Here is a 23,607-nt window from a genome sequence, read left to right on the forward strand (position 1 = left end):
TAGACCCCTCCTTTCTTGAGGCGAACCACAGTATGTTGTGAAACTGAAAAAATTGACGATGATTTCCAGACTTGCTGCTATCGAATACAGATCACCCCGTGATCAATTTGATACATCATTAACGTTTATTAATACCTAAAGTTGGTTTAGAAAAGTCGTTTGAAGTGATTTGTAAAAGTTTATAGGCGACTTTTGTAATTTTAAAAAGTGACGTTGCGTCTTGTAAATGGGCTTTTTGCAGCATCAGACTGGCCTTCAGCAAATGACATTTTGGGTATACAATGACGGATTTAAATCGGGAAAAAGACCCCATTGTGATGTTTATGGGACATATAGGAGTGCCAACAAAGAAGCTCGTCCAAGGTAATGAATGTTTTATATTTTATTTCTGCGTTTTGGGTAGCGCCGGCTACCGCAAAATCTATTGTTTACGTGTCGTGCTGGTATTTTGGGGGGTGCATGCTATCAGATAATAGCTTCTCATGCTTTCGCCGAAAAGCATTTTACAAATCTGACTTGGTGGCTAGATTCACAACGAGTGTAGCTTTAATTCAGTACCTTGCATGTGTATTTTTATGAAAGTTTGAGATTTAACGAGTACTAAGTAAAGTACTATAGGTGGCGCTCTGAAATTTCCGCTGAGCTGTTCCTGTGCAGGGACCACCTCCGTAAGAAGTTAATTGTATTACAGAAAACTATTGATCGTGTCCTGCTTGTCCCTGCTTCTGAGCATCTGGACAGATGAAAAGCGGTCTTTTAAAAAGCATACTGATGAGTTAGTTACAGTTGAAGTCGGAAGTTTACAAACACTTAGGCTGGAGTCATTAAAACTCGTATTTCAACCACTCCACAAATGTCTTGTTAACAAACTATAGTTTTGTCAAGTCGGTTTGGACATCTACTGTGTGCAGGACACACGTCATTTTTACAATAATTAAAAGATTATTTCACTCATAAATCACTGTATCACAATTCCAGTGGGTCAGAAGTTTACATACACTAAGTTGACTGTGCCTTTAAACAGTTGTCATGGCTTTAGAAGCTTCTGATGTATTTCAAGGCCTACCTTAAAACTCAGTTCCTCTTTGCTTGACATCATGGGAAAATCTAAATAAATCTGCCATGACCTCATAAAAAAAAATTGTAGACCTCCACAAGTCTGGTTCATCCTTGGGAGCAATTTCCAAACGCCCGAAGGTACCACGTTCATCTGTACAAACAATAGTACGCAAGTATAAACACCATGGGACCACGCAGCCGTGGTGTCTCCTAGAGATGAACGTACTTTTCTGCGAAAAGCGTACTTTTGTGCGAAAAAGTGCAAATCAATCCCAGAACAACAGCAAAGGTCCTTGTGAAGATGCTGGAGGAACCAGGTACAAAAGTATCTATATCCACAGTAAAATGAGTCCTATATCGACATAATCTGAAAGTCCGCTCAGCAAAGAAGAAGCCACTGCTCCAAAACCGCCATAAAAAAGCCAGACTACGGTTTGAAACTGCACATGGGGACAAAGATTGCACTTTTTGGAGAAATGTCCTCTGGTCTGATGAAACAAAAATAGAACTGTTTGGTCATAATGACCATCGTTATGTTTGGAGGAAAAAGGGGGAGGCCTGCAAGCCGAAGAAACCCATCCCCTCCGTGAAGCACGGGGGTGACAGCATCATGTTGTGGGGGTGCTTTGCTGCAGGAGGGACTGGGGTGCACTTCACAAAATAGATGGCATCATGAGGGGGGAAAATTATACTTCTAAAGTTGTCGCAAAATGGCTTAAGGACAACAAGGTCAAGGTATTGGAGTGGCCATCAAAAAGGCCCTTACCTCAATCCCATAGAAAATGTGTGGGCAGAACTGAAAAAGTGTGTGCGAGCAAGGAGGCCTACAAACCTGACTCAGTTACACCAGCTCTGTCAGGAGGAATGGCCAAAATTCACCCAAATTATTGTGGGAAACTTGTGGAAGGCTACCCGAAATGTTTGACCCAAGTCAAACAATTTAAAGGCAATTCTACCAAATACTAATTGAGTGTATGTAAACTTCTGACCCATTGTGAATGTGATGAAAGAAATAAAAGCTGATATAATCATTCTCTTTCCTATTATTTTGACATTTCACATTCTTAAAATAAAGTGGTGATTCTAACTGACCTAAGACAGGGAGTTTTTACTAGGATTAAATGTCAGGAATTGTAAAAAAAAATTAAAAAAAAAAAAAAACTGAAATTGAAATGTATTTGGCTAAGGTGTATGTAAACTTCCCACTTCAACTGTAAGACACTGAGAACAAAAATGGGCTTCTTCTATAGAAGGTAAATAGTAGAAAGCAGATTAGGAACATGTTCCTATCGGTCCTAGATAGGGCTGTTGCGGTGACCTTACCATATTATTATTATTATACCAGACCGACCGTATTACCGCCACACCGGTGGTCACGAGTCATGAAGGCAGTCAAATTCCACGAGACAGTTTAGTCACGGTAATTAGGCTTCTCCAAGCTCTGATGCTGCTGCTAGTCATTGGTAGCCTACCAAACTTGCTAACTGCTGCCTGGTACTCAGCAATCAATTGTCACTCTAATCACTCTGACATCAATGATAATAAAACATCTAATCAAACACTTCATGAGAGCCCATGAGATGTTGTGCAACATTTCTATAGGCTAATCAATTGCCAAGCAAACAGAGTGATGGGCTCTACTAAAAAGAGGAGGATCCCATTAGCTTTCTATAGGCTAGGCCTACTATATTAACTTATCAGCTTTCTATCAGCTTTCTATAGGCTAGGACTACTATATTTATTTATCAGTTTTCTATAGGCTAGGTCTACTATATTTATTTATCAGTTTTCTCTAGGCTAGGTCTACTATATTTATTTATCTATCAGCTTTCTATCAGCTTTCTATAGGCTAGGACTACGATATTTATCTATCAGCTTTCTATAGACTAGGTCTACTATATTTATTTATCAGTTTTCTCTAGGCTAGGTCTACTATATTTATTTATCAGTTTTCTATAGGCTAGGTCTACTATATTTATTTATCTATCAGCTTTCTATCAGCTTTCTATAGGCTAGGACTACTATATTTATTTATCAGTTTTCTATAGACTAGGTCTACTATATTTATTTATCTATCAGCTTTCTATAGGCTAGGTCTACGATATTTATTTATCAGTTTTCTATAGACTAGGTCTACTATATTTATTTATCAGTTCTCTAGGCTAGGTCTACTATATTTATTTATCTATCAGCTTTCTATAGACTAGGTCTACTATATTTATCTATCAGCTTTCTATAGACTAGGTCTACTATATTTATTTATCTATCAGCTTTCTATAGGCTAGGTCTACTATATTTATCTATCAGTTTTCTATAGACTAGGTCTACTATATTTATTTATCAGTTTTCTATAGACTAGGTCTACTATATTTATTTATCTATCAGCTTTCTATAGGCTAGGTCTACTATATTTATTTATCTATCAGCTTTCTATCAGCTTTCTATAGGCTAGGTCTACTATATTTATTTATCAGTTTTCTATAGACTAGGTTTACTATATTTATTTATCAGTTTTCTATAGGCTAGGTCTACTATATTTATTTATCTATCAGCTTTCTATCAGCTTTCTATAGGCTAGGTCTACTATATTTATTTATCAGCTTTCTATAGACTAGGTCTACTATATTTATTTATCAGTTTTCTATAGGCTAGGTCTACTATATTTATTTATTTATCAGCTTTCTATAGACTAGGTCTACTATATTTATTTATCAGTTTTCTATAGACTAGGTCTACTATATTTATTTATCTATCAGCTTTCTATAGGCTAGGTCTACGATATTTATTTATCAGTTTTCTATAGGCTAGGACTACTATATTTATCTATCAGCTTTCTATAGACTAGGTCTACTATATTTATTTATCTATCAGCTTTCTATAGGCTAGGTCTACTATATTTATCTATCAGCTTTCTATAGGCTAGGTCTACTATATTTATTTATCTATCAGCTTTCTATAGGCTAGGTCTACTATATTTATTTATCAGCTTTCTATAGACTAGGTCTACTATATTTATTTATCTATCAGCTTTCTATAGGCTAGGTCTACTATATTTATTTATCTATCAGCTTTCTATAGGCTAGGTCTACTATATTTATTTATCTATCAGTTTTCTATAGGCTAGGACTACTATATTTATCTATCAGCTTTCTATAGGCTAGGTCTACTATATTTATCTATCAGCTTTCTATAGACTAGGTCTACTATATTTATTTATCAGTTTTCTATAGACTAGGTCTACTATATTTATTTATCTATCAGCTTTCTATAGGCTAGGTCTACTATATTTATTTATATATCAACTTTCTATAGACTAGGTCTACTATATTTATTTATCAGTTTTCTATAGGCTAGGTCTACTATATTTATTTATCTATCAGCTTTCTATAGACTAGGTCTACTATATTTATTTATCAGTTTTCTATAGGCTAGGTCTACTATATTTATTTATCAGTTTTCTATAGGCTAGGTCTACTATATTTATTTATCTATCAGCTTTCTATCAGTTTTCTATAGACTAGGTCTACTATATTTATTTATCTATCAGCTTTCTATAGACTAGGTCTACTATATTTATTTATCAGCTTTCTATAGACTAGGTCTACTATATTTATTTATCAGTTTTCTATAGACTAGGTCTACTATATTTATTTATCCGTTTTCTATAGACTAGGTCTACTATATTTATCTATCAGTTTTCTATAGGCTAGGTCTACTATATTTATCTATCAGTTTTCTATAGACTAGGTCTACTATATTTATTTATCTATCAGCTTTCTATCAGCTTTCTATAGGCTAGGTCTACTATATTTATTTATCTATCAGCTTTCTATCAGCTTTCTATAGACTAGGTCTACTATATTTATTTATCTATCAGCTTTCTATAGACTAGGTCTACGATATTTATTTATCAGCTTTCTATAGACTAGGTCTACTATATTTATTTATCAGTTTTCTATAGACTAGGTCTACTATATTTATTTATCAGTTTTCTATAGGCTAGGTCTACTATATTTATTTATCAGTTTTCTATAGACTAGGTCTACTATATTTATTTATATATCAACTTTCTATAGGCTAGGTCTACTATATTTATTTATCAGTTTTCTAGGCTAGGTCTACTATATTTATTTATCAGTTTTCTATAGGCTAGGTCTACTATATTTATTTATCAGTTTTCTATAGACTAGGTCTACTATATTTATTTATATATCAACTTTCTATAGGCTAGGTCTACTATATTTATTTATCAGTTTTCTATAGGCTAGGTCTACTATATTTATTTATCAGTTTTCTATAGGCTAGGTCTACTATATTTATTTATCAGTTTTCTATAGACTAGGTCTACTATATTTATTTATATATCAACTTTCTATAGGCTAGGTCTACTATATTTATTTATCAGTTTTCTAGGCTAGGTCTATTATATTTATTTATCAGCTTTCTATAGACTAGGTCTACTATATTTATTTATCCGTTTTCTATAGACTAGGTCTACGATATTTATTTATCTATCAGCTTTCTATAGGCTAGGTCTACTATATTTATTTATCAGTTTTCTATAGACTAGGTCTACTATATTTATTTATCTATCAGCTTTCTATAGGCTAGGTCTACTATATTTATTTATCTATCAGCTTTCTATAGGCTAGGACTACTATATTTATTTATCAGTTTTCTATAGGCTAGGTCTACTATATTTATTTATCAGTTTTCTCTAGGCTAGGTCTACTATATTTATTTATCTATCAGCTTTCTATCAGCTTTCTATAGGCTAGGTCTACTATATTTATCTATCAGTTTTCTATAGACTAGGTCTACTATATTTATTTATCAGTTTTCTATAGACTAGGTCTACTATATTTATTTATCTATCAGCTTTCTATAGGCTAGGTCTACTATATTTATTTATCCGTTTTCTATAGACTAGGTCTACTATATTTATTTATCAGTTTTCTATAGACTAGGTCTACTATATTTATTTATCAGTTTTCTATAGGCTAGGTCTACTATATTTATTTATTTATCAGCTTTCTATAGACTAGGTCTACTATATTTATTTATCAGTTTTCTATAGGCTAGGTCTACTATATTTATTTATCAGTTTTCTATAGGCTAGGTCTACTATATTTATTTATCAGTTCTCTAGGCTAGGTCTACTATATTTATTTATCAGTTTTCTATAGGCTAGGTCTACTATATTTATTTATATATCAACTTTCTATAGGCTAGGTCTACTATATTTATTTATTTATCAGCTTTCTATAGACTAGGTCTACTATATTTATTTATCAGTTTTCTATAGACTAGGTCTACTATATTTATTTATCAGTTTTCTATAGACTAGGTCTACTATATTTATTTATCAGCTTTCTATAGGCTAGGTCTACTATATTTATTTATCAGCTTTCTATAGACTAGGTCTACTATATTTATTTATCAGCTTTCTATAGGCTAGGTCTACTATATTTATTTATCTATCAGCTTTCTATAGACTAGGTCTACTATATTTATTTATCAGTTTTCTATAGACTAGGTCTACTATATTTATTTATCAGCTTTCTATAGACTAGGTCTACTATATTTATTTATCAGTTTTCTATAGACTAGGTCTACTATATTTATTTATCAGTTTTCTATAGACTAGGTCTACTATATTTATTTATCAGCTTTCTATAGGCTAGGTCTACTATATTTATTTATCAGCTTTCTATAGACTAGGTCTACTATATTTATTTATCAGCTTTCTATAGGCTAGGTCTACTATATTTATTTATCTATCAGCTTTCTATAGACTAGGTCTACTATATTTATTTATCAGTTTTCTATAGACTAGGTCTACTATATTTATTTATCAGCTTTCTATAGACTAGGTCTACTATATTTATTTATCAGCTTTCTATAGGCTAGGTCTACTATATTTATTTATCTATCAGCTTTCTATAGACTAGGTCTACTATATTTATTTATCAGTTTTCTATAGACTAGGTCTACTATATTTATTTATCAGCTTTCTATAGACTAGGTCTACTATATTTATTTATCAGTTTTCTATAGACTAGGTCTACTATATTTATTTATCAGCTTTCTATAGACTAGGTCTACTATATTTATTTATCAGTTTTCTATAGACTAGGTCTACTATATTTATTTATCAGTTTTCTATAGACTAGGTCTACTATATTTATTTATCAGCTTTCTATAGGCTAGGTCTACTATATTTATTTATCAGCTTTCTATAGACTAGGTCTACTATATTTATCTATCAGCTTTCTATAGGCTAGGTCTACTATATTTATTTATCAGCTTTCTATAGGCTAGGTCTACTATATTTATTTATCAGTTTTCTATAGACTAGGTCTACTATATTTATTTATCAGCTTTCTATAGGCTAGGTCTACTATATTTATTTATCAGTTTTCTATAGACTAGGTCTACTATATTTATTTATCAGCTTTCTATAGGCTAGGTCTACTATATTTATTTATCTATCAACTTTCTATAGACTAGGTCTACTATATTTATCTATCAGTTTTCTATAGGCTAGGTCTACTATATTTATTTATCTATCAGCTTTCTATAGACTAGGTCTACTATATTTATTTATCAGTTTTCTATAGACTAGGTCTACTATATTTATTTATCAGCTTTCTATAGACTAGGTCTACTATATTTATTTATCAGTTTTCTATAGACTAGGTCTACTATATTTATTTATCTATCAGCTTTCTATAGGCTAGGTCTACTATATTTATTTATCAGTTTTCTATAGACTAGGTCTACTATATTTATCTATCAGCTTTCTATAGACTAGGTCTACTATATTTATTTATCTATCAGCTTTCTATAGACTAGGTCTACTATATTTATTTATCTATCAGCTTTCTATAGGCTAGGTCTACTATATTTATTTATCTATCAGCTTTCTATAGGCTAGGTCTACTATATTTATTCATATATCAGCTTTCTATAGGCTAGGTCTACTATATTTATTTATCTATCAGTTTTCTATAGGCTAGGTCTACTATATTTATTTATTTATCAGCTTTCTATAGGCTAGGTCTACTATATTTATTTATCAGTTTTCTATAGACTAGGTCTACTATATTTATTTATCTATCAGCTTTCTATAGACTAGGTCTACTATATTTATTTATCAGTTTTCTATAGACTAGGACTACTATATTTATTTATCTATCAGCTTTCTATAGGCTAGGTCTACTATATTTATTTATATATCAACTTTCTATAGGCTAGGTCTACTATATTTATTTATATATCAACTTTCTATAGACTAGGTCTACTATATTTATTTATATATCAACTTTCTATAGGCTAGGTCTACTATATTTATTTATCAGTTTTCTATAGACTAGGTCTACTATATTTATTTATCTATCAGCTTTCTATAGGCTAGGTCTACTATATTTATCTATCAGCTTTCTATAGGCTAGGTCTACTATATTTATTTATCAGTTTTCTATAGGCTAGGTCTACTATATTTATTTATCTATCAGCTTTCTATAGGCTAGGTCTACTATATTTATTTATCAGTTTTCTATAGACTAGGTCTACTATATTTATTTATCAGTTTTCTATAGGCTAGGTCTACTATATTTATTTATCAGCTTTCTATAGACTAGGTCTACTATATTTATTTATCAGTTTTCTATAGACTAGGTCTACTATATTTATTTATCAGTTTTCTATAGACTAGGTCTACTATATTTATTTATCAGCTTTCTATAGACTAGGTCTACTATATTTATCTATCAGCTTTCTATAGACTAGGTCTACTATATTTATTTATCAGTTTTCTATAGACTAGGTCTACTATATTTATTTATCTATCAGCTTTCTATAGACTAGGTCTACTATATTTATTTATCTATCAGCTTTCTATAGGCTAGGTCTACTATATTTATTTATCAGCTTTCTATAGACTAGGTCTACGATATTTATTTATCAGTTTTCTATAGGCTAGGTCTACTATATTTATTTATCAGCTTTCTATAGACTAGGTCTACTATATTTATCTATCAGCTTTCTATAGACTAGGTCTACTATATTTATTTATCAGTTTTCTATAGACTAGGTCTACTATATTTATTTATCTATCAGCTTTCTATAGACTAGGTCTACTATATTTATTTATCTATCAGCTTTCTATAGACTAGGTCTACTATATTTATTTATCTATCAGCTTTCTATAGGCTAGGTCTACTATATTTATTTATCTATCAGTTTTCTATAGACTAGGTCTACTATATTTATTTATCTATCAGCTTTCTATAGGCTAGGTCTACTATATTTATTTATATATCAACTTTCTATAGGCTAGGTCTACTATATTTATTTATCTATCAGCTTTCTATAGGCTAGGTCTACTATATTTATTTATCAGTTTTCTATAGACTAGGTCTACTATATTTATTTATCAGTTTTCTATAGACTAGGTCTACTATATTTATATATATATCAACTTTCTATAGGCTAGGTCTACTATATTTATTTATATATCAACTTTCTATAGACTAGGTCTACTATATTTATTTATCAGTTTTCTATAGGCTAGGTCTACTATATTTATTTATCAGTTTTCTATAGACTAGGTCTACTATATTTATTTATCAGTTTTCTATAGACTAGGTCTACTATATTTATTTATCAGTTTTCTATAGACTAGGTCTACTATATTTATTTATCAGTTTTCTATAGACTAGGTCTACTATATTTATTTATCAGTTTTCTATAGGCTAGGTCTACTATATTTATTTATCTATCAGCTTTCTATAGGCTAGGTCTACTATATTTATTTATATATCAACTTTCTATAGGCTAGGTCTACTATATTTATTTATATATCAACTTTCTATAGGCTAGGTCTACTATATTTATTTATCAGTTTTCTATAGGCTAGGTCTACTATATTTATTTATATATCAACTTTCTATAGGCTAGGTCTACTATATTTATCTATCAGCTTTCTATAGGCTAGGTCTACTATATTTATTTATATATCAACTTTCTATAGACTAGGTCTACTATATTTATTTATCAGTTTTCTATAGGCTAGGTCTACTATATTTATTTATCAGTTTTCTATAGGCTAGGACTACTATATTTATTTATCAGTTTTCTATAGACTAGGTCTACTATATTTATTTATCTATCAGCTTTCTATAGGCTAGGTCTACTATATTTATCTATCAGCTTTCTATAGGCTAGGTCTACTATATTTATTTATATATCAACTTTCTATAGGCTAGGTCTACTATATTTATTTATCAGCTTTCTATAGACTAGGTCTACTATATTTATTTATCAGTTTTCTATAGGCTAGGTCTACTATATTTATTTATCAGTTTTCTATAGGCTAGGTCTACTATATTTATTTATCAGCTTTCTATAGGCTAGGTCTACTATATTTATTTATCAGTTTTCTATAGGCTAGGTCTACTATATTTATCTATCAGCTTTCTATAGACTAGGTCTACGATATTTATTTATCAGCTTTCTATAGACTAGGTCTACGATATTTATTTATCAGTTTTCTATAGGCTAGGTCTACTATATTTATTTATCAGCTTTCTATAGACTAGGTCTACGATATTTATTTATCAGTTTTCTATAGGCTAGGTCTACTATATTAATTTATCAGTTCTCTAGGCTAGGTCTACTATATTTATTTATCTATCAGTTTTTTATGGGCTAGGTCTACTATATTTATTTGCTTTCCTAATATTAAACACATTGGTTATATTTACAACAGGAGTATAGCCTACCTGGCTGGCATAGATGACATGTATTTTTCCCAGCTGCCCCTGTTTTGAGACAGGTGTAGGATAATGGTCCATTCTAAATCCAAACTAATTTCACACATATATTATTTAGTGTATGTAAAGACAAGTTGAAATCAAGAATAGTCTGATGGGTGACAATATTAGCCTATCACCTGTGAATTATATATTATCACCTGTGAATGATATATGATCACTTGTGAATGATACCCAGCTAGTGTGCAGTAAGGCAAACCTGCAGTATAGTCACACACCTCATGTAGCCTAGCCCATAGGCCTACATGTTTTAATAAGGTTTGTATCACAACTAAAGTGGCCAAATACAGTGGGGCAAAAAAGTATTTAGTCAGCCACCAATTGTGCAAGTTCTCCCACTTAAAAAGATGAGAGAGGCCTGTAATTTTCATCATAGGTACACTTCAACTATGACTTCTGGCTCTCACAGACCTGGACTTCTTCTTTAAGAGGCTCCTCTGTCCTCCACTCGTTAACCGGAATTAATGGCACCTGTTTGAACTTGTTATCAGTATAAAAGACACCTGTCCACAACCTCAAACCTCAAAAAGATGCTTGTGAGAAGGACCCGGTCACATGACGGGCATTGGCTACATCTGAGAGAGCCATGTGAGTGAGAGGTGCTTCGGTGCGCTGCAGCCGGGAATAATAATGATTATATTCAAAGGTGGCATTACGGCCAAATGGGGGGAGCTTGCCAAAAGGCACCTGACCTCTCAGACCACGAGAAACCAGATTCTCTGGTCTGATGAACCCAAGATTGAACTCTTTGGCCTGAATGCCAAGTGTCACGTCTGGAGGAAACCTGGCACCAACCCCACGGTGAAGCATGCTGGTGGCAGCATCATACTGTGGGGATGTTTTTCAGCAGCAGGGACTGGGAGACAAGTCAGGATCGAGGGAAAGTTGAATGGAGCAAAGTAGTAGAGAGATCCTCAGATTGGGGCAAAGGTTCACCTTCCAACAAGACAACAACCCTAAGCACATAGTCAAGTCAACGAAGGAGTGTCTACCGGACAAGTCTCTGAATATCCTTGAGTGGCCCAGCCAGAGCCCGGACTTGAACCTGATCAAACTTCTCTGGAGAGACCTGAAAATAGCTTTGCAGCAACGCTCCCCATCCAACCTGACAGAGCTTGAGAGGATCTGCACAGAAGAATGGGAGAAACTCCCCAAATACAGGTGTGCCAAGCTTGTAGCGTCATACCCAAGAAGACTCAAGGCTGTAATCGCTGTCAAAGGTGCTTCAACAAAGTACTGAGTAAAGGGTCTGAATACTTATGTAAATGTGATATTTCTATTTTCTATTTCTATTTCTAAAACCTGCTTTTGCTTTGTCATTATTAGGTATTGTGTGTAGATTGATGAGATTGATGAGGGGGAAAAACCAATTGAATCAATTTTAGAATAAGGTAGCCTGCTGTGTATCTCCTCACATGCATTCACTACGGTGAATATTCTCCGGTGTGAAATACACTCTTTTACCAAAGCAGGAAACACAGGTCTCATTGGAAAACAGATGCCTCAACTGAATGGAACTTCCAGATTGAAATCAAGTTTATTTAAAAGAAGTTTCCTCTTCTTTGTCAGTCAAATCCCACTCCCCATTAACTCCATTCAGGAAGAGAAGGTCTAGCTTAGTGACTGCCTGATTCATCCCTCAGTGTGTGTGTGTGTGTGTGTGTGTGTGTGTGTGTGTGTGTGTGTGTGCGTGTGTGTGTGTGTGTCAACACAAACTGCTAACCAGGCCAAAGCCTCAGATTGAGTACGACGATAAAACACCCAAACACCAAAAACACAAGGCTCTCTCTCTCTCTCTCTCTGTGTGCGTGTGTCTGTGTGTGTGTGTGTGTGTATGTGTGTGTGTGAGTGAGTGAGTGAGTGAGTGAGTGAGTGAGTGAGTGAGTGAGTGAGTGAGTGAGTGAATGAATGAATGAGTGAGTGCCAAGACAAGAGTTGAGAATGATGATGTTGCTAGGGAAACATTTCCTAACTGTTCCCATCGAAAAGCAGAAGTATGCCTCTGTCCACTCCAAACCTCTCCTTAAGTCCTCTCCCTCTGCCCCATTCCAAACCTCTCCTTAAGTCCTCTCCCTCTGCCCCATTCCAAACCTCTCCTTAAGTCCTCTCCCTCTGCCCCATTCCAAACCGCTCCTTAAGTCCTCTCCCTCTGCCCCATTCCAAACCTCTCCTTAAGTCCTCTCCCTCTGCCCCATTCCAAACCTCTCCTTAAGTCCTCTCCCTCTGTCCACTCCAAACCTCTCCTTAAGTCCTCTCCCTCTGCCCCATTCCAAACCTCTCCTTAAGTCCTCTCCCTCTGCCCCATTCCAAACCTCTCCTTAAGTCCTCTCCCTCTGTCCACTCCAAACCTCTCCTTAAGTCCTCTCCCTCTGCCCCATTCCAAACCTCTCCTTAAGTCCTCTCCCTCTGTCCCATTCCAAACCTCTCCTTAAGTCCTCTCCCTCTGCCCCATTCCAAACCGCTCCTTAAGTCCTCTCCCTCTGCCCCATTCCAAACCTCTCCTTAAGTCCTCTCCCTCTGCCCCATTCCAAACCTCTCCTTAAGTCCTCTCCCTCTGTCCACTCCAAACCTCTCCTTAAGTCCTCTCCCTCTGCCCCATTCCAAACCTCTCCTTAAGTCCTCTCCCTCTGCCCCATTCCAAACCTCTCCTTAAGTCCTCTCCCTCTGTCCACTCCAAACCTCTCCTTAAGTCCTCTCCCTCTGCCCCATTCCAAACCTCTCCTTAAGTCCTCTCCCTCTGTCCCATTCCAAACCTCTCCTTAAGTCCTCTCCCTCTGTCCACTCCAAACCTCTCCTTAAGTCCTCTCCCTCTGCCCCATTCCAAACCTCTCCTTAAGTCCTCTCCCTCTGCCCCATTCCAAACCTCTCCTTAAGTCCTCTCCCTCTGCCCCATTCCAAACCTCTCCTTAAGTCCTCTCCCTCTGCCCCATTCCAAACCTCTCCTTAAGTCCTCTCCCTCTGCCCCATTCCAAACCGCTCCTTAAGTCCTCTCCCCCTGCCCCATTCCAAACCTCTCCTTAAGTCCTCTCCCTCTGCCCCATTCCAAACCGCTCCTTAAGTCCTCTCCCCCTGCCCCATTCCAAACCAATCCCTCCACGTTGCCTACTCACCATGCTAGAGTGGACAGTTGCCTGCTCGATGTAACGAGCTATCCCCGTCACAAACGCATTCCTGTCCTCAAAGTTGGTATCGAAGTTAGCCTTGAGAGAAAGAGAAAAACAGAGTTTATTACTCTTGCAATTCATTTGAAAACTCGGACGTGTGTTGTGTGTGTGTGTGTGTGTGTGTACCTGGTACATGATGGATGAAGGCGGAGGTTCGATGCAGGGCTGCTGGTCAGGGAGGGGCAGCTCCTCCAACAGATCCACGTTAGACAGAGCATCCTCCAGAGTCACGTGGGTCGTCATGGTTACAAGAGGTCACTCACACAACCGGCCAGTCTGACAGGGAGACACGAAGACAGACATTAAATGTCACTTTTGTTTATCCAGTTCACTTGCTTTGGCAATGTAAACATATTTTTCCCATGCCAATAAAGCCCCCGAGAGAGAGAGAGAGAGAGAGAGAGGGAGAGAGGGAGAGAGAGAGAGAGAGAGGGAGAGAGAGAGAGGGACCTGTCTGCAACCTCTCTATCTGTGCATTTGTCAGACATTTGTCTGTCTCCTGTAACCTGTCTGTCTGTCTGTCTGTGCACCTGTAACATGTCTGCCTGTCTGTCGGTCTGTGCACCTGTAACCTGTCTGTCTGTCTGTCTGTGCACCTGTAACCTGTCTGTCTGTCTGTCGGTCTGTGCACCTGTAACCTGTCTGTCTGTGCACCTGTAACCTGTCTGTGTACCTGTAACCTGTCTGTCTGTCTGTGCACCTGCAACCTGTCTGTGTACCTGTAACCTGTCTGTGTACCTGCAATATGTCTGTGCACCTGTAACCCGTCTGTGTACCTGTAACCTGTCTGTCTGTCTGTGCACCTGCAACCTGTCTGTGTACCTGCAACCTGTCTGTGTACCTGTAACCTGTCTGTCTGTCTGTCTGTGCACCTGTAACCTGTCTGTGTACCTGTAACCTGTCTGTCTGTCTGTGCACCTGTAACCTGTCTGTGTACCTGTAATCTGTCTGTCTGTCTGTGCACCTGTAACCTGTCTGTCTGTGCACCTGTAACCTGTCTGTGTACCTGTGCACCTGCAACCTGTCTGTCTGTCTGTGCACCTGTAACCTGTCTGTTTGTGCACCTGTAACCTGTATCCTGTCTGTCTGTCTGTGCACCTGTAACCTGTCTATCTGTCTGTCTGTCTGTCTGTGCACCTGTAACATGTCTGCCTGTCTGTGCACCTGTCTGTCTGTCTGTCTGTCTGTCTGTCTGTCTGTCTGTCTGTCTGTCTGTCTGTCTGTGTACCTGTATCCTGTACGTCTGTCTGTCTGCCTGTGCACCTGTCTGTCTGTCTGTGCACCTATAACCTGTCTCTCTGTCTGTGCACTTGTCTGTCTGTCTCTCTGTCTGTGTACCTGTCAGTCTGTATGTCTGTCCACCTGCAACCTGTCTCTCTGTCTGTACACTGGTATGTCTGTCTGTCGGTATGTGTACCTGTCAGTCTGTCTGTATGTGTACCTGTCAGTCTGTCTGTCTGTCTGTATGTGTACCTGTCAGTCTGTCTGTCTGTCTGTATGTGTACCTGTCAGTCTGTCTGTCTGTCTGTCTGTCTGTCTGTGTACCTGTCAGTCTGTGTACCTGTCAGTCTGTCTGTCTGTATGTGTACCTGTCTGTCTGTCTGTCTGTATGTCTGTCTGTGTACCTGTCTGTCTGTGTTTCACCACTGATGGCATCAGAGAAACAACCTTTGTGTCTCCATGAAAAGACAAGTGTTGTAATGCTAGATAACGCTGTCCTTCTGAGTAGGAGGAGAGCAGCAGTACACTGACTAACTGTCTGTCAGACCACTGCTGAATGTACGTAGCACACTGATATACATGATGCTGTTCTGTCTGCTCTGCACTGAAACCAGACAGCTGAGTAGGCTAAATCACTTGCAGACAGGCAGGTTATTAAGGCACATCAATAGCTTACCAAACAAAGGTGTTCCTAATCAATCAATCGATTACAGTATTGCTCTCTTGCACACAGAAACCTTGTAAAGCGGACTGTTTAGAAGACCATAGACCCTTACAGCCAGTCTGGTCTGGGTCTGAACAGGAACAGACCCTTACAGCCAGTCTGGTCTGGGTCTGAACAGGAACAGACCCTTACAGCCAGTCTGGTCTGGGTCTGAACAGGAACAGACCCTTACAGCCAGTCTGGTCTGGGTCTGAACAGGAACAGACCCTTACAGCCAGTCTGGTATGGGTCTGAACAGGAACAGACCCTTACAGCCAGTCTGGTCTGGGTCTGAACAGGAACAGACCCTTACAGCCAGTCTGGTCTGGGTCTGAACAGGAACAGACCCTTACAGCTAGTCTGGTCTGGGTCTGAACAGGAACAGACCCTTACAGCCAGTCTGGTATGGGTCTGAATAGGAACAGACCCTTACAGCCAGTCTGGTCTGGGTCTGAACAGGAACAGACCCTTACAGCCAGTCTGGTCTGGGTCTGAACAGGAACAGACCCTTACAGCCAGTCTGGTCTGGGTCTGAACAGGAACAGACCCTTACAGTCAGTCTGGTCTGGGTCTGAGCAGGAACCTGGTCTGGGTCTGAGCAGGACCAGACCCTTACAGTCAGTCTGGTCTGGGTCTGAGCAGGAACCTGGTCTGGGTCTGAGCAGGAACCTGGTCTGGGTCTGAACAGGAACAGACCCTTACAGCCAGTCTGGTCTGGGTCTGAACAGGAACCCGGTCTGGGTCTGAGCAGGAACAGACCCTTACAGCCAGTCTGGTCTGGGTCTGAACAGGAACAGACCCTTACAGTCAGTCTGGTCTGGGTCTGAGCAGGAACAGTGTGCCTACGTCCCAAATGCCACCCTATCCCCTACATAGTGCACTATATAGGAAATGGGGTGCCATTTGGGATGACAAACTGTGTCTGGCCCGGGGGCCTAGGTCCTTGCCTACATATCATGTGCCTCTCAGGAGTGTGTTTTTACATCTGCTCTGACACACAGGGGCTGACATGCCTTATAAGATGCTTAATCTCCTACAGCCAGAAGGAACAGTGGGGGAGATGGAGGAGAGGAAGAAGGGAAGGGGGTGAAGAGGGAGGGGGAAGAGAGATGGTGAAGAGGGGAGAGGGTAAAGAGGGGGAAGATGGGAGAGGGTGAAGTGGGAGAGGGTGAAGAGAGTGAAGAGGGGAGAGGGTGAAGAGAGTGAAGAGGGGAGATGGTGAAGAGGAGAGATGGTGAAGATGGTGAAGAGGGGAGAGGGTGACGTGGGGAGAGGGTGAAGAAGGGAGAGGGTGAAGAAGGGAGAGGTTTAAGAAGGGAGAGGGTGAAGAGGGGTAGAGGGGAGAGGGTGAAGACGGGGTAGAGGAGAGAGGGTGAAGAGGTTGAAGAGGGAAGAGGGTGAAGAGGTTGAAGAGGGAAGAGGGTGAAGAGGTTGAAGAGGAGAGAGGGTGAAGTGGGGAGAGGGTGAAGAGGGGGAAGATGGGAGAGGGTGAAGTGGGAGAAGATGGGAGAGGGTGAAGTGGGAAGAGGGTGAAGAGAGTGAAGGGGGGAGATGGTGAAGAGGGGAGAGGGTGAAGTGGGAGAAGATGGGAGAGGGTGAAGTGGGAAGAGGGTGAAGAGAGTGAAGAGGGGAGAGGGTGAAGAGGGGAGAGGGTGAAGAGGGGAGAGGGTGAAGAAGGGAGAGGGTGAAGAGGGGAGAGGGTGAAGAGGGGGAAGATGGGAGAGGGTGAAAAGGGGAGAGGGTGAAGAGGGTGAAGAGGGGGTAGAGGGGAGAGGGTGAAGTGGGAAGAGGGTGAAGGGGGGAAGATGGGAGGGGGTGAAGAGGGAAGAGGGTGAAGAAGGGAGAGGGTGAAGAGGGAAGAGGGTGAAGAGGGAAGAGGGTGAAGAAGGGAAGAGGGTGAAGAGGGGAGAGGGTGAAGAGGGGAGAGGGTGAAGGGGGGGAGAGGGTGAAGAGGGAAGAGGGTGAAGTGGGAAGAGGGTGAAGTGGGAAGAGGGTGAAGTGGGAAGAGGGTGAAGAGGTTGAAGAGGGAAGAGGGTGAAGAGGTTGAAGAGGGAAGAGGGTGAAGGGGTTGAAGAGGAGAGAGGGTGAAGTGGGGAGAGGGTGAAGAGGGGGAAGATGGGAGAGGGTGAAGTGGGAGAAGATGGGAGAGGGTGAAGTGGGAAGAGGGTGAAGAGAGTGAAGAGGGGAGAGGGTGAAGTGGGGAGAGGGTGAAGAAGGGAGAGGGTGAAGAGGGGAGAGGGTGAAGAGGGGGAAGATGGGAGAGGGTGAAAAGGGGAGAGGGTGAAGAGGGAGAAGATGGGAGAGGGTGAAGTGGGAAGAGGGTGAAGAGAGTGAAGAGGGGAGAGGGTGAAGTGGGGAGAGGGTGAAGAAGGGAGAGGGTGAAGTGGGAGAGGGTGAAGAGGGGGAAGATGGGAGAGGGTGAAAAGGGAAGAGGGTGAAGAAGGGAGAGGGTGAAGAGGGAAGAGGGTGAAGAGGGAAGAGGGTGAAGAGGGGAGAGGGTGAAGAGGGGAGAGGGTGAAGAGGGGGGAGAGGGTGAAGTGGGAAGAGGGTGAAGTGGGAAGAGGGTGAAGAGGGTGAAGAGGGTGAAGAGGGAAGAGGGTGAAGAGGGTGAAGAGGGTGAAGAGGGAAAAGGGTGAAGAGGGAAGAGGTTGAAGAGGTGAGAGGGAGAAGAGGGAAGTGGTTGAAGAGGGGAGAGGGAGAAGAGGGAATAGGGAGAAGAGGGAAGAGGGTGAAGAGGGAAGAGCGTGAAGAGGGAAGAGCGTGAAGAGGGAAGAGGGGAAGAGGGAAGAGGTTGAAGAGGGGAGAGGGAGAAGAGGGTGAAGGGGGAAGAGGTTGAAGAGGGAAGATGTTGAAGAGGTGAGAGGGAGAAGAGGGGAGAGGGAGAAGGGGGGAGAGGGAGAAGAGGGGAGAGGGAGAAGAGGGGAGAGGTTGAAGTGGAAGAGGGTGAAGAAGGGAGAGGGTGAAGAAGGGAGAGGGTGAAGAGGGGAGAGGGAGAAGAGGGTGAAGAGGGAAGAGGTTGAAGAGGACAGAGGGTGAAGAGGGAAGAGGGTGAAGGGGGTGAAGAGGGAAGAGGGTGAAGAGCGTGAAGAGGGAAGAGGGAAGAGGTTGAAGAGGAGAGAGGGTGAAGAGGGAAGAGGGAAGAGGGTGAAGAGGAGAGATGGTGAAGTGGGAAGAGGTTGAAGTGCGAAGAGGGTGAAGAGGGGAGAGGGTGAAGAGGGGAGAGGGTGAAGAGGGAAGAGGTTGAAGAGGAGAGAGGGTGAAGAGGGAAGAGGGTGAAGAGGGTGAAGAGGGAAGAGGGAAGAGGTTGAAGAGGAGAGAGGGTGAAGAGGGAAGAGGGAAGAGGGTGAAGAGGAGAGATGGTGAAGTGGGAAGAGGGTGAAGTGGGGAGAGGGTGAAGAGGGGAGAGGGTGAAGAGGGGAGAGGGTGAAGAGGGGAGAGGGTGAAGAGGAGAGATGGTGAAGAGGGGAGAGGGTGAAGGGGAGAGAGGGTGAAGAGGGGAGAGGGTGAAGAGGAGAGATGGTGAAGAGGGGGTAGAGGAGAGATGGTGAAGAGGGGAGAGGGTGAAGAGGAGAGATGGTGAAGAGGGGGTAGAGGGGAGAGGGTGAAGGGGGAAGAGGTTGAAGAGGGAAGATGTTGAAGAGGTGAGAGGGAGAAGAGGTGAGAGGGAGAAGAGGTGAGAGGGAGAAGAGGGGAGAGGGAGAAGAGGGGAGAGGGAGAAGAGGGGAGAGGTTGAAGAGGGGAGAGGTTGAAGTGGAGAGAGGGTGAAGAAGGGAGAGGGTGAAGAGGGGAGAGGGAGAAGAGGGAAGAGGGTGAAGAGGGAAGAGGTTGAAGAGGAGAGAGGGTGAAGAGGGAAGAGGGTGAAGAGGGTGAAGAGCGTGAAGAGGGAAGAGGGAAGAGGTTGAAGAGGTTGAAGAGGGGAGAGGGTGAAGAGGGAAGAGGGAAGAGGGTGAAGAGGAGAGATGGTGAAGAGGAGAGATGGTGAAGAGGGGTAGAGGGGAGAGGGTGAAGAGGGGAGAGGGTGAAGAGGGGAGAGGGTGAAGATGGGAGATGGTGAAGAGGAGAGATGGTGAAGAGGGGGTAGAGGGGAGAGGGTGAAGGGGAGAGAGGTTGAAGAGGGGAGAGGGTGAAGAGGAGAGATGGTGAAGAGGGGGTAGAGGGGAGAGGGTGAAGGGGAGAGAGGGTGAAGAGGAGAGATGGTGAAGAGGGGGTAGAGGGGAGAGGGTGAAGAGGGGAGAGGGTGAAGAGGAGAGAGGGTGAAGAGGGTGAAGAGGAGAGATGGTGAAGAGGAGAGAGGGTGAAGAGGGTGAAGAGGAGAGAGGGTGAAGAGGAGAGAGGGTGAAGAGGGTGAAGAGGAGAGATGGTGAAGAGGGGGTAGAGGGGAGAGGGTGAAGAGGAGAGATGGTGAAGAGGGGAGAGGGTGAAGAGGAGAGTTGGTGAAGAGGGGAGAGGGTGAAATGGAGAGATGGTGAAGAGGGGAGAGGGTGACGCGGGGAGAGGGTGAAGAGTACAGTACAGTACAGAGAGTAGAGCACAGTAGAGCACAGTACAGTGAGTAGAACACAGTAGAGCACAGTACAGTGAGTAGAGTACCATGAGTACAGCACAGTAGGGCACAGTACAGTGAGTATAACACAGTAGAGCACAGTACAGTGAGTAAAGCACAGTACAGTGAGTAAAGCACAGTACAGCGAATAGAATACAGTAGAGCACAGTACAGTGAGTAGAGCACAGTACAGCGAGTAGAATACAGTACAGCACAGTATAGTGAGTAGAACACAGTAGAGCACATCACAGTGAGTAGAGCATAGTACAGAAAATAGAGCACAGTGCAGAGAGTAGAGCACAGTACAGAGAGTAGAGCACAGTAGAGCACAGTACAGAGAGTAGAACACAGTACAGTGAGTAGAACACAGTAGAGAGAGATGGTGAAGAGGGGAGAGGGTGAAGGGGAGAGTTGGTGAAGAGGGGAGAGGGTGAAGTGGAGAGATGGTGAAGAGGGGAGAGGGTGACGCGGGGAGAGGGTGAAGAGGGGAGAGGGGAGAGGGTGAAGAGGGGAGATGGTGAAGGGGAGAGATGGTGAAGGGGAGAGATGGTGAAGAGGGGAGAGGGTGAAGAGGAGAGATGGTGAAGAGGAGAGATGGTGAAGAGGGGAGAAGGTGAAGCGGGGAGAGGGTGAAGAGGGGAGATGGTGAAGAGGGGAGAGGGTGAAGTGGAGAGAGGGTGAAGAGGGTGAAGAGGGGAGAGGGTGAAGAGGGTGAAGAGGGTGAAGAGAGGAGAGGGTGAAGAGGGGAGAGGGTGAAGAGGGGAGAGGGTGAAGAGGAGAGAGGGTGAAGAGGGGAGAGGGTGAAGCGGAGAGAGGGTGAAGAGGGTGAAGAGGGGAGAGGGTGAAGCGGAGAGATGGTGAAGAGGAGAGAGGGTGAAGAGGGGAGAGGGTGAAGAGGAGAGAGGGTGAAGAGGAGAGAGGGTGAAGAGGAGAGAGGGTGAAGAGGAGAGAGGGTGAAGAGGGGAGAGGGTGAAGAGGGGAGAGGGTGAAGAGGAGAGAGGGTGAGCACAGTACAGCGAGTAGAGCACAGTAGAGCACAGTACAGCGAGTAGAACACAGTACAGCACAGTACAGCGAGTAGAGCACAGTACAGCAAGTAGAACACAGTAGAGCACAGTACAGTGAGTAGAACACAGTACAGCAAGTAGAACACAGTAGAGCACAGTACAGCAAGTAGAACACAGTACAGCGAGTAGAACACAGTAGAGCACAGTACAGTGAGTAGAACACAGTACAGCACAGTACAGTGAGTAGAACACAGTACAGCACAGTACAGTGAGTAGAACACAGTACAGCAAGTAGAGCACAGTACAGCAAGTAGAGCACAGTACAGCAAGTAGAGCACAGTACAGCGAGTAGAACACAGTACAGCAAGTAGAACACAGTAGAGCACAGTACAGCAAGTAGAACACAGTAGAGCACAGTACAGCGAGTAGAACACAGTACAGTGAGTGGGACACAGTAGAGCCCAGTATAGTGAGTGGAGTACCATGAGTACAGCACAGTAGAGCACAGTAGAGCACAGTACAGAGTAGAACACAGAGCGAGTAAGGCACAGTAGAGCACAGTACAGAGAATAGAGCACAGTACAGAGAGTAGAGCACAGTAGAGCACAGTACAGAGAGTTGAACACAGTAGAGCGAGTAAGGCACAGTAGAGCACGGTACAGAGAATAGAGCACAGTACAGTGAGTCAAACACAGTAGAGCACAGTACAGAGAATAGAGCACAGTACAGAGAGTAGAGCACAGTAGAGCACAGTACAGTGAGTAGAACACAGTAGAGCACAGTACAGTGAGTAGAGTACCATGAGTACAGCACAGTAGGGCACAGTACAGTGAGTATAACACAGTAGAGCACAGTACAGTGAGTAAAGCACAGTACAGCGAATAGAATACAGTAGAGCACAGTACAGTGAGTAGAGCACAGTACAGCGAGTAGAATACAGTACAGCACAGTATAGTGAGTAGAACACAGTAGAGCACATCACAGTGAGTAGAGCATAGTACAGAAAATAGAGCACAGTGCAGAGAGTAGAGCACAGTACAGAGAGTAGAGCACAGTAGAGCACAGTACAGAGAGTAGAACACAGTACAGTGAGTAGAACACAGTAGAGTGAGTAAGGCACAGTAGAGCACAGTACAGAGAATAGAGCACAGTACAGTGAGTCGAACACAGTAGAGCACAGTACAGCAAGTAAAACACAGTAGAGCACAGCACAGTGAGTAGAGCACAGTACAGAGAATAGAGCACAGTAGAGCACAGTACAGCGAGTAGAATACAGTACAGCACAGTATAGTGAGTAGAACACAGTAGAGCACATCACAGTGAGTAGAGCATAGTACAGAAAATAGAGCACAGTGCAGCGAGTAGAGCACAGTACAGAGAGTAGAGCACAGTAGAGCACAGTACAGAGAGTAGAGCACAGTACAGAGAGTAGAGCACAGTACAGAGAGTAGAACACAGTAGAGCACAGCACAGTACAGAGAGTAGAGCACAGTACAGAGAATAGAGCACAGTAGAGCACAGTACAGCGAGTAGAGCACAGTAGAGCACAGTACAGAGAGTTGAGAACAGTACAGAGAATAGAGCACAGTAGAGCACAGTACAGCGAGTAGAACACAGTAGAGCACAGAACAGAGAGTAGAACACAGTAGAGCACAGAACAGAGAGTAGAGCACAGTGCAGCGGAAGAGTGAGTGAGTGAGTGAGTGAGTGAGTGAGTGAGTGAGTGAGTGAGTGAGTGAGTGAGTGAGTGAGTTTAGGAGGAAGAGTGAGTTATAGATATATCTCTATCCAAGTCATCCTTTATCCCCTCCAGCCCCGTACAGGAGAAGCTAGTCTCTAAGGAGAGCAGTGAGTAGAGAGAGAGATGTGAAGGCATTCATTTATTTGTATTCCTTTGTGAAATGCATGTACAGTGACTTCAGAAATGATTTCCACCCAATAACTTTTTCCACGATTTGTTACGTTACAGCCTTAATCTAAAATGGATTAAATTATTTCTCTTTCCTCATCAATCTACACACCATACCCCATAATGACAAAGCAAAAACAGGTTTTTAAAAATGTTGCTTATTTA

The 23,607-nt window shown here is 41.5% G+C and overlaps 1 protein-coding gene across 2 annotated transcripts in view; it reads right to left on the reverse strand.

Annotated features, from left to right (window-relative positions):
- Positions 1–23,607, reverse strand: part of LOC110504382 (cytoplasmic FMR1-interacting protein 2) — a 79,713-nt gene that overhangs the window by 46,382 nt on the left and 9,724 nt on the right. For both annotated transcript variants that reach the window (XM_090221551.1, XM_090221550.1), the window contains exons 2-3: positions 14,186–14,335; positions 14,006–14,095 (exon numbers count right to left, since the gene is read on the reverse strand). In XM_090221551.1, coding sequence (XP_090077677.1) covers positions 14,006–14,095; positions 14,186–14,302 — 207 coding nt within the window. In that variant the 5' untranslated portion in view covers positions 14,303–14,335. The remainder of the gene's footprint in view (positions 1–14,005; positions 14,096–14,185; positions 14,336–23,607) is intronic.

This window comes from Oncorhynchus mykiss, chromosome 25 (genome assembly GCF_057628025.1).
Source record: "Oncorhynchus mykiss isolate SJ-2025 chromosome 25, ASM5762802v1, whole genome shotgun sequence".
Taxonomy (NCBI): Eukaryota; Metazoa; Chordata; class Actinopteri; order Salmoniformes; family Salmonidae; genus Oncorhynchus; species Oncorhynchus mykiss.